General features: G+C 40.0%; 1 protein-coding gene across 1 annotated transcript in view; it reads left to right on the top strand.

Moving 5' to 3' along the window:
* SLC4A10 (solute carrier family 4, sodium bicarbonate transporter, member 10) overlaps positions 1-12,138 on the top strand; it is a gene marked incomplete at its 5' end in the record, with an annotated part of 90,131 nt that overhangs the window by 10,975 nt on the left and 67,018 nt on the right. The window contains one exon of the mRNA XM_010288505.1: positions 1,400-1,538. Coding sequence (XP_010286807.1) covers positions 1,400-1,538 — 139 coding nt within the window. The remainder of the gene's footprint in view (positions 1-1,399; positions 1,539-12,138) is intronic.

The following is a 12,138-nucleotide window of genomic DNA, read 5'->3' as shown; positions in this document are numbered from 1 at the left end:
TTTCCCTCTTCTCCCATGCTTCTTCCTGGGTTTCATTTCCTTACTTTGGGAGAGATTAAGTAGGCTTGACTGTACTATATCTTTGCATTCTGTTTAAGCAAATAGACCTGAAGTAAATTGTTTGTCTTTCATTGCTATAGCAAGTTTACTATTACTACTACCAAATAAGGTATCTTTACTGATAAATTTAATCTCTTGTATCAGTGGCCCATTTAATTATTTTTCACCAGTGTTGTATTTGCTTCTTAGCATTCAATGAGTGCTGTCATTTCAGTTTTTTCCAAAATTCAGAGAGCTTGAGGATGGAAAACGCTGTAGCTTGTCTTACAAATATGGTTGTAAAATGGAACTTCATTTAGACAATGTTCAAGGAATTGCTGAGCTGTTCTGCTGGATAATCAGTTTTTCGGTTGACTGGCAGCCTGGCCCCTATCAGCTCTCACAAGACGACCTTTGGCTCCCCTCAGAAATCTAAAATACATTATTAGAAAAAACAACAACGTATTTCTAGAGAGATTAGGTTTCATCCAGAATTTGTTCATTTGAGATTTGCATTTAAGTAAGTAAATAGGATTTGTTTTTTAAAAAGACGTAGAACATTTGAGCTATGAACACAGAACATACACATACATTGGTGCTCTGTGAGTTCTGAAAATCTTCTGAGTGATACGAAAAAAGAATAGTATGTCTCCAAAATATATTTAATGGTCTGCACTGAAAGGTTGTGAAGAAAAATAATTAGTAATAGGAATGTAATGGAAAGACAGAGACAGGAAGAATAAAATGGGGAAGTTGGAACAGATGAACACCTTGTTCATGTGGAACAGCCTAACCATGTAGAAACAGTTTACCAAGGGGCAGGGGATGGTAGGTGTATATAGTGATGTATTCTTTTCGAAGTTCCCGTATTCTTTTCGAAGTTACCAGTTGTGTGTTGACATTAGAGAGTCTTTCTGTCTGCTGCTAGGTAAAACAAAAAATGTACATTTAATACACCAGCTTTGTGAGCTGCGCTAGATCTGTAAATTTAGATTTACGACGTGGCAAAGTACTTTTTCTAACACTGGAGTAAAAGACTTTTATCAGCTCTATCTATGCTGCTGTCTGTGCTGCCTTTTTTCTGTGAGATGCAGTTCCAGCTTCCAATAGTCACTATTTCTGTACATCACCTTCTATCTTTAGATGAGTTTGTTTAATTAGCAGACTAGACAACTAAAAGAGGTCTCAGTCTGAAGGTGTTTGTGTATAAATGTTCTTACAGCATAACTCTAATTATGTTTTCTGTGTGGCAGTAAGTGATATGGATGAAAGTCTGGATAATCTCATGAAATTTTAGGTACCTCCTTACTCAGGGAAAAAAAATTGGTGTTCTGGACCTGGTATTTTTATTTTTCCCCAGATACCCCATCACAAAGGGTGCAGTTTATTCTTGGAACAGAAGATGATGACGAGGAACACATTCCTCATGATCTCTTTACTGAGCTTGATGAAATTTGTTGGCGTGAAGGAGAAGATGCGGAGTGGAGGGAGACAGCAAGGTGAGTGTTTTCATGAGTTTTTAAAAACTTATCTGTAACTATTGGTTGCTGGTGTATTGAGGAACGATTTCAAAGCTGTGGCAAGCTCAGGAACAGATTTTGGATGTAAAGCTTAAATAAAACCATCATTTTAATCCTTGGACTGCTAGTATTACTATAGCATTTGTCATTTCCCAGAGCTAAATGTTTTCATCTGGATTTATGAAATATAGGTCAGAACGAATTTCAAGGGAAAAAATCAAAGTAAACATACCACATATGAATTAAAAATTACTGTTTTATTCATATTTTAGTTCATCATTTTAAGAAACTTTCAAACTTCATACTCTGTTTGAATCTTCAAGAAACTGATAAAATTACTCTTGAAAAAAGATTAAAGCAAGGAATGAGATTACTTTTGGAGCAATAATACTTTTACATATGCTAACTAGCAATGAACAGTTGATTTTGAGACTTTGAATATTCAATATTGGATTATTTTGTTTCTGCACAATTAGTGCGAAAAGACTGTTTAGATTGCATTTCTGGTGAAAATAATAATACTGGAACAGAACTTTGTTTTGGCATGTTTGTTTCCTTACGCATCTAAGTGGGAGGTGACTTGCTTAGTTTCATTAAGACTTCACATTTCCCAGCTAGGCTTGCTTCATTTTTCTTCTTAGAATCTTTCCCTATCAGTATTTGTTGACAGTGTTCCTCAGTGATGCCCAGAAGTCTGTGGACCACATCTTTGCTGTCAGTAGGATAAAAATTGTGGAATTTCTGAAAGGATTTTGTGGGGGACTACGAATGTGGGCTATTTGGCATGAATATGGCTGTTAGCTTTCCCTTTAATTTTACTGCAAATTCCTGCTTTCCCAGAGGGCCACAGAATTTTCTTTGGCTTTGCCTTCCTTTATGTGTCCATAGGAGGCATGGACAGATGCTAAATATAGATCCTTACATGTAGAAGATTCTCATATGGGGATTGTGCTGCAAAATGAGTGTAGCGGTGTTCTTAAATAATCTTATTAATATTCAGAGAGAGAAAATCTAATCAAGTTAATCATCTGCAGTGTTCTCATACTGATTAGGAATATATAGGACGTCTTCTAGGAAGGGTATTGGCTTCTATTGTGATCAAAAATAAAAATCACTGTGGCGTATGATATTTTGTAAGCAGGGATATAATAGCTGCTTTAGTTCAACTAAAAAAAAATCCCTTTGCAAATCATTGAAGAATTGTGTTTCTGAAAAATTATAACAATTTTTAAAAACATAAATACGTAATCAAGATTGACTTTGAAAGGAATAGGTGAAATAAAGAAATTCCTGTTTAGATCCATCTGTCTGTATGTACAGACTTTCCAATTGCCATTTGGGAACTAACAAATCAAAAATGTTTAACAGAAGCTAGCTGAGATTGTTGAAAAAGAACAGGAAAAAACAGCCAAGAAAACTATATTTTTGAGCTTAGAAAATACAAGAGTGAAGTATAATAGCTAATAGTAAAAATTTCTTTAGCTTTGGAGAGAAGACGAAAACAAAGAAAGAGTGGAGCTGCCATGCAGAAAGAACTGGTCAAGATAAATATTCTTTTTCAGTTTGGATCCAAAAGTTTCAGACAGCATTTGACATGTGCTGACTGGCTGTTAGAAAAGGAGGACATGGCAGTAAGTAAAATGACCAAATTCAAAATGAAGGCAAGAGTTGACGCGCTTTATCTGTGCAAATAAGAAGGTGCAATAATTTCCAGCTTTCCTAGAAAGCTGAAAGAACATGTATTTCATGGATATGGTAAATCTCATCTTTCTGTGAATCTATAGAATCATAGAATCTTTGGGTTGAAAGGGACCTTTTAAGGCCATCTAGTCTGACCTCCCTGCAGTGAGCAGGGACATCTTCAACTAGATCAGCCCCGTCCAACCTGACCTTCAATGTTTCCAATGATGGGGCGTCTACTACCTCTCTGGGCAACAGGTGGGTTGTTTTACTATAGCAATCACAGCAACACTATTCAGGAAAGGATAAAAATGGTCAGAATGAGTAGAGGCCTGATAGTCAGATTTCAGAGCTATGCAAGGCTTAGAACGATATTTGAAGGAAAAAACAATTATAAACTTGGAGCTAAGTGGAACATTGGATGAAATGCAATATGATGGTGTATCATGTCAGACTACCTTAATAATGCTATTTAATCAGATAATTGATTTTTGTTTTTCTGACAAAGAAAACAGTGGATTTTTTTTTTAATCAAGCATTTGATATGATACAGCAGTGGGAATTTATTACTTAAGCTCTGTTTTAGTGTAAAAATTATATTAGTGGGCAAGAAACTAATTGAAGAGGTGTAGCAGGTCATGCTGAAAGATTGAACTATTAGTGTGGAAGGTAGTGACAACTAACTTCTGAAGAATTAGTCTTAGTAAATGGCTTTATTATTGAATGAAAAAAAATAGGATTATAGTAATGAAACTTGCTGATTATAAAAAATCAGGAGGTATTGTTACTCTAGAAATAGATAAGGATATCATACATAAAGAACAAGGTGACTTTAGAGTAATAGAAATGGGATGGTGTTTAATATGCAAGATCATATACTTACACGCTAATAAAATGGATCATTTTCAATACTGGTGGTTGAGTGAGGATTTCAGAAATATCGGTTTGAATAAAAGCGTGGTATGGAGAGGATGTACCCTGGATTTGTTGCTGTTACAGCCTTACTACATGTTTTCCATGTGTGTGGAAAATGCCACTGGAAGTATTTGCAAATCTTCTTGTCTGGCTTTGGACATAGTTCCAGGTAGGTGAATTTAAATGCAAGTGATACAGAGGAATAGTCAGTAATTAACTGTGTTTAATGAGAGTGGCACTAAGTGGTTCTGTATTCATTTCACCAAGCTCTGCATGGACTGGAGGGATTGAGTTGGCTCTGATGCAGTAAATCTGTATCTTCATGTTTTCAGTTTGATTGAAATTGCACGCACAGTTCAGCCTTAGAATTTCTTAAATGTATTTTGAGCCAACTGCGTAAAAACTGAGACATTTTGTTCTTAGTTGATGGAAATAGCAACATATCAAAGGGAGACATGGATAAGATTTGACTGAAGCTTGGTGTTCTTAAGGTAAATCTCCTCTATTCCAGTTTCATTTGGAAAAGTAAGTCCTTTTCTAGACTTTTTTTTTTCTTTTGCTCAGCAGTTAGGTGACTCCAAGGTTTGCCATTCTCCAGTTTCTGTAATGTTTCTCTCCTGCAGATTAATTAATAGGAGCAAGAAAGTGCACTGCTATTCCATTTCAAGATTTAGGCTGTCCCATCCATGCAATTAGTGAGCAGAATGGAATAACTTAGTTATGTTGATATACTGATAAAATTATTTTTTCCCCGTTAATTGATTTCAAGCCAGAAAAAACACAGACCTTTTAAAATCAATAGTCAATCTTATTAATATAATCTTTTGTGAGTGGTCCGGCCGTACAATTGTGTAGAGAATGTGTGATGTATAGTTTCTATCCTGAAAAAAATGTTTCCAGTGTTTTTGTGGAGAAACACTGAGGCATAACAGTTGGGCTTATTTTATACTCACAATAGTATAGTTGCAGATTGTAGCTATTAGGAAAACAATTCATGTTCCAATCTGTCCTAATAGCCTCTTGTGGTCATGGCTGGAAAGTAGTGCCTGATTTGTAGCAGATTTTACCCAAACTGTTGGGGCTCATTTATGTGCTAATATAAAATGAAAATTTCGGCAGAATATCACTACATTTCTGGAACAGAAAGGAATATGTAGTAAGGAGGAAAGTAGACAGGCACTTCGGAACCAACAGGAAGGTGCTTAGGCTTGAATTTTAACGAAACAGCACATTCATGAAAGTAAACCTCTGTCCATAGTTTAGAAAGTAAATTGTTAATCGTGACTAGAAAATGGATGCACTAGGGGAAAAGTACGAGTATGAAGTGAAAATATATCTCCCCTCGATCAAAACTTTCTTGCAAAGAAATCAAGTCACAAAAAACTTTGGTTTGTCACTTCGGCTTTGTTTCTGACATGCTTGTTTACTTTGGTTCATTTTCTAATCAGCGTAGGCAGGCAAAAGCTCACGTGGAAATTTATGACTCTTTAGTGGGCTGTAATGAATACGTACTCCAGCTCTCTGCTGCAGACGTAACAGACTATAAAATAGATCATGTTCAACTCACCCACTTCATATTGTGCACCAAAATGTTGTAACTGAGTCTACAATGAAGTGTGCACACTCTTCTATTGACCCCTGAATAATCCATGGAGATTACTTTAGAAGATGTAATATGCATGTGTGTGTATGTACACACATCTGTGTAATATTTTTTCTGTAGTAACATACCTTGCTGAAACTCTTGTTGGCATGTTTTGTTCCAGCAAGTATGCTATCAGAGGAACTAAACCGTATTATTGATATATCTGTGCTAGTGTTTACCAGTAAACAAAAATTATGTGAATGAATTCTGCTCTTCTGTGTGATCAGACACAACTAAGATAGCTCTAAATATATCCTAAGCACAAGGGATACATGTGACACATGAGCTCAATATACAAATGGGGTTGGTGGTGTTTTCTGGGAACTTATGAAAGGCTTTTATTTATTAACCATATCAATTTAAGTGGTTAAACTGCAGAAGTAAATATATTTAAATTTGTCTTTTTCTCTGAGAAACTAGAAAGAATATAAAATTGGCAAACTTGAAATCCATGCCTGAATTTTTACTTCAAAGCCATTTTTATCCTTGAATCTTGTACAAGAATTCAGTGTTGTTAAAATGGTATTATGATTTTTAAAACCACTTGAATGGTTGAATGACTATGCGTAAGATTAGAGATTTGTTCGTTTTATGTTTTCTGCTGCTATTTCTCACTTGATACGGTAAATAAGGATTATCTGACATAACAGAGGAATAATTCTGAAAAGATAAAAGGTGATAGACATGATTTTCCCTTGATGAGTAAACTCATGTAATGCTTACTAAAATAAAAATAGAAGTTTATTTGAAAAGTAAAATTCTCTCAGCTGCGTATGATTTACGTTTATGTACTAGCCTGTTGGCTTATTAAGTAACAATGTATGATAACGTGTTTAAACATGTAAGTTTTAGTAACAGTAGGAAATTGGATGCAATCCATAGAATTATACTATTCAAATTGTTTGAAACTCAGATGGAGATGATCACAACGGCAAGTATGATTATTTGAGCAGTAGCAATAGTTTCCTGTGGATTTTTATGTTGTGTGTAAGCTTTGATGTCTGATTGACAGCATAAACTCTGATTAAAGCTGTTTTCATGATTTAGACTTTTCTTGTCTATGCATCCCTAGTAAGTTATGAGCCTGCCTCTGTCCAGTCAGCTATTTTAATGAAACTTTTAAGAATATGTTAGTTTCTTATCACGTATTTAAAATCTGTTTAGAATTGGTCTGTATATTCAAAACAGGTAATATCAAGGACAGACTGCAGCAGTATAATCGGATAAGCAATGTTGAAGGCTATTTACATGAACAGAAGGTAATGACAGTATGAGGTTTCTGATGAGATTCTGTAAGAATCTATGCGTGGATCATGGTTTTTAGGATATATGTAGCATGATTTTTAATCTTTTTTCGCATCATAAAACAAGATGATGGTACATCAGAAATAATTGGGAATACCCGAGTGCAAAGATTGTAATCTTATAAAACTTCTAAAGAGATGAGAAACATGCACAAAAACAGAGGTATGAGAAGATAAAAATGTAGGTATTTTACAGAGCCTCAGGAGGCAGTAGTTTTAGCAGGACAATTAATGCACCATGTTTGTGATGTTATGGCCGCAAATAGGTCTAGCATATTTTTAGCTTGGAAACATGAGTGCTATGAGTAAGCTAGGAGCAGCCTCTTCTTATGGACTTCAAGTGCAATTGCAAAATAAAAAAAAAAAAAAAGAACTTTTTAGATACAAAGAGGAGCAGAGGGCTAAAACACAGGAGATTGGAGATTTTGGAGAAACCAAGGAGTTTGGGGAAAATTGTGTACGTAAATAACAGGAGAGTGATTAGAAGGCAGGTGGTACAGTTAGGAGAAATGGAATGCTTCAGGAAGGGAGCAGATACACTGGTGATGAGTGGGTCACTCAAGTGGTGGCTGCCTGCAGGATGGCATCAGAAGGGGAAGAATCTGTTACACAGGGACTGAGAGAGGAAAGTATCTAAAATATGGGTATACAGGCATATTTTGAAGGTAAGAGCAGAGCTAGGCAGGTGGGCCAGGCACAGAAGACAGCTGTGTTTGCTGTGTTACTGGGCTGCGAAGCTTGGTAAAACTGGAAATTGCTCAGCTTTAGAGGTCTTAAGGCTCTACGCTTCCCTGCTGTCTGGAAATAAGTGTGAAAGTGCTGTCAAGGTGTGACACTCTGCTTGAATTCTGTGCTTTCTGGCCCATACAAAATAGCTGAGTGCTGTTGAGTCAAGTGATACAGGCTTTTGCTGTGGCTGCAAACCTTGCCAAGCTGGCAGGCTGCATGGCTCCACGCAGCAACATCTGTGTATGCTTGAAAGACTTAATACTTTTAATTTAAAACACCTTTGCATATGTCAACAGACTTTTGTTTGTTTGTTTGCTTATTATTCTTTTAACATTTTTAGTGTCATTTTTATCAGTAAACAATTAAAAAGTCATGCAAGAAAGTTCATCCACCTGACCAGTAACAAGACTTTATCCTCTCATGCCGGTTTCATGTGTCCTTTTACTTCACTGAAGTCTCTCCAGATTTACACTGAACCTGACAACAGGCAAATGAGACTCCAAACAGTGAGATACGATGTTGTTACTGGATTCTAAAGTGCTATTTCATGTCAGTCACATGGCTGTTTTGCCTCAGTAAGGCCCATATTTTGAGGTTTGCAAGACTTGTTCACAAGTGTTTACACATTATTTGTGTGTAGATGTATGGGCCTGTGAGGTTTTTCATTTTGAATGACTGAACTTTTAAATGGAAAATAGCCTGAATTTTGTATGTTTTGCTGCCTTTATGTATAGCTTAGTGCAGTTAAGTGACTACAATTTGTCATAGAATAGTAGAATAGTTTGGGTTGGAAGGGACCTTTAAAGGTCGTCTAGTCCAACCTCCCTGCAATGAGCAGGGACATCTTCAACTAGAGCAGGTTTCTCAGAGCCCCGTCCAACGTGACCTCGAATGTTTCCAGGGATGGGGCATCTACCACCTCTCTGGGCAACCTGTGCCAGTGTTTCACCACTCTCCCTGTGAAAAATTTCTTCCTTACATCTAGGCAAAATCTACCCTTTTTTAGTTTAAAACCATTACCTCTTTTCCTATCATAACAGGCCCTGATAACAAGTCTGGCCCCATCTTTCTTATAAACCCCCTTTAAGTACTGGAAGGCTGCAATAAGGTCTCCCTGGGGCCTTCTCTTCTCCAGGCTGAACAATGCTAGCTCTCTCAGCCTTTCTTATAGGATGTATTCCATTCCTCTGATCATTTTTGCGGCCCTCCTCTGCACCCACTCCAACAAGTCCATGCCCTTCCTGTGCTGAGGGCTCCAGAGCTGGACACAGTACTCCAGCTGGGATCTTATGAGAGCAGAGGGGCAGAATCACCTCCCTCGACCTGCTGGCCATGCTTCTTTGGATGCAGCCCAGGGTATGGTTGGGCTTCTGGGCTACAAGTGCACATTGTCAGCTCATGTCCAGCTTTTCATCCACCAGTACCCACAAGTCCTTCTCGGCAGGGCTGCTCTGAATCCCATCACCCCCTGTAGTGATACTGGGAGTTGCCCCAACCCAGGTGCACTTGGCTTTGTTGAACCTCAGAAAGTTCACACGGGCAGATACCTTGAGCTTGTCCAGGTCCCTCTGGATGGCATCCCTTCCATCCAGCATGTCAACCGCACTACTCAGCTTGGTGTCGTCTGCAAATTTGCTGAGGGTGCACTCAATCCCACTGTCTATGTCATTGATAAAGATATTAAAGAGTACTGGTCCCAATATGGATCCCTGAGGGACACCCTCGTCACCGATCTCCATCTGGACGTTGAGCCACTGACCATTACCCTCTGGATGTTGTCATCCAACCAATTCCTCACTCACTGAACAGTCCACCCATCAAATCCATATCTCTCCAATTTAGAGGGAAGGATGTTGTGGGAGACTGTGTCAAAGGCCTTACAGAAGTGCACATAGACGACATTGGTAGCTCTTTGCTTGTCCACTGATGTGGTCACTCCATCACGGAAGGCCACTAGGCTGGTCAGGCAGGACTTGCCCTTGGTGAAGCCATGCTGGCTGTCTCGAATCACCTCCCTGTCCTCCATGTGCCTTAGCATAGCTTCTAGGAGGATCTGTTCCATGATCTTCCCAGGCACAGAGGTGAGGCTGACAGGTCAGTAGTTCCCAGGGTCCTCCTTGCTACCTTTTTTAAAAATGGGTGTGATGTTTCCCTTTTTTCAGTCACCAGGGACTTCACCTGACTGCCATGACTTTTCAAATATCATGGAGAGTGGTTTGGCAACTACATCATCCAATTCCTTCAGGACTCTGGGATGTATCTCATCAAGTCCCATAGACTTGTGCATGTTCAGGTTCCTCAAGTGGTCTTGAACCTGATCTTCTCTTACAGTGGGAGGGACTTTGCTCCTCCAGTGCCTGTCTGGCAGTTTGTTCACTCGAGAGGTGTGGAAAGAGACACTGCCAGTGAAGACTGAGGCAAAGAAGTCACTGACTCAGCCTTCTCTTCGTTTGTTGTTACCAATTTGCCAGTCTTGCTCATCTAGGGTGTACGCTTTCTTTGACCTTCCTTTTCTGGCTGACATACCTGTAGAAGCCCTTCTCTGCATCCCTTGCCAAGTTCAGCTGCAGCTGTGCCTCAGCCTTCCTGACCCCATCCCTACACAACTGGACCGCGTCCCTGTACTCTTCCCAGGATACCTGTCCCTGCTTGCACTGCCTGTACATTTCATTCTTTCTTGCCTTTCTTTCCTGATTTCTTGCATCTGGGGATCGAGAGCTCTTGTGCTTTATGGAAATCGTCCTTAAAGATCTGCCAGCTCTGTTCTGCTCCCTTGTCCCTAAGGGGAGTTTCCCAGGGGGTCCTATTGAACAATTCCCTGAAGAGCTGAAATTTTGCTTTCCTAAAATTCAAGGTCCTGGCTTTACTCTTCACTAGACCCATATTCCTCAGGACTGTGAACTCCACCAGTGCATGTTCACTGCAGCCCAGGCTGCCTCCAGTCTTGATGTCACCAATTAGCTCACTTGCATTGGTGACCAACAGATCCAGTATCACATCCCCTCTGGTAGGGCTGTCTGTTACCTGGCTTAAGGTGTTATCCTCAATGCATTCCAGGAGTCTCCTGGTTTGCCTGCAGTTCCTCGTGCTACTTTTCCAGCAGATGTTGGGGTGGTTGAAGTCCCTCAGCAGGACAAGAGCCTGCGGGTGCGATGCTTCCTGTAGCTGGAGTGAGATGGTGTCATGGTTTAGCCCCAGCCAGCAACTAAGCACCATGCAGCCGCTTGCTCACTCCCCCACAGTGGGATGCGGGAGAGAATCGGAAGACTAAAAGTGAGGAAGTTCATGGTTTGAGATAAAGACAGTTTAATAGTAAAGCAAAAGCTGCACATGCAAGCGAAGCAAACCAAGGAATTCATTCACCATTCCCTATGGGCAGGCAGGTGTTCAGGCATCTCCAGGGAAGCAGGGCTTCATTGTGCGTAATGGTTCCTTGGGAATACAGATGCCATCACTCCAAATGATCCTCCACCCCTTCCTCCTTCTTCGTCCCAGCTTTATATACTGAGCATGACGTTATGTGGTAATGGAATATCCCTTTGCTCAGCCTGGGTCAGCTGTCCTGGCTGTGTCCCCTCCCAGCTTCCTGTGCACCCCCAGCCTTCTTACTAGCAGGGCAGCACAAGAAGCTGGATTGTCCTTGACTACTTAGCAACGACTCAAAACATCAGCATGTTATCAACATTTTCTCATCCCAAATCCAAAACATAGCCTCACACTAGCTTCTGTGAAGAAAATTAACTCTACCCTGGCTGAAACCAGGACGGATGGCTTTGTCAATAGGCTCCCTTTGATGAGATGGCCTGTAGTAGACACCAACCACAAGGTTCCCTTTGTTGCCTTGGTCCCTGATTGTTACCCATAAGCTTTCAACCTGCTCGTGACTCTTCTTCAGAGACAGCTCTTCACACTCTATCCATTTCTTGACGTAGAGGGCAAGGCCTCCACTCCTCCTACCTTGCCTGTCCCTTCTGAATAGCCTGTAGCCATCGACAGCTGCACTCCAGTCATGGGATTCGTCCCACCAAGTTTCAGTAATGGCAATAGGTTGTAGTTTTCTAGCAGCATGGTGGCTTCCAGCTCCTCCTGTTTGTTGCTCATGCTGAATGCATGCATTCAGCTGGGCTGCTGGCCGTGTCACCTTCTTAGAGGATCACCCCTAATACCTTTGAGATATTTTACTTCTGTTTTCCCTGTTGGCTCCTATTTCCTCAGGAGCCCCTAGCAGTGTACCCAGCATGTCTCAGAGCAACAGGCTGAGGGCCCTTGCTAGCACCTCGTCCCTCTAACCTTGGTGTGTCATCCC

Source organism: Phaethon lepturus, unplaced genomic scaffold, assembly GCF_000687285.1.
Source record: "Phaethon lepturus isolate BGI_N335 unplaced genomic scaffold, ASM68728v1 scaffold3646, whole genome shotgun sequence".
In the NCBI taxonomy this organism is placed as follows: domain Eukaryota; kingdom Metazoa; phylum Chordata; class Aves; order Phaethontiformes; family Phaethontidae; genus Phaethon; species Phaethon lepturus.
This window is presented reverse-complemented; position numbering and strand designations above follow the sequence as displayed.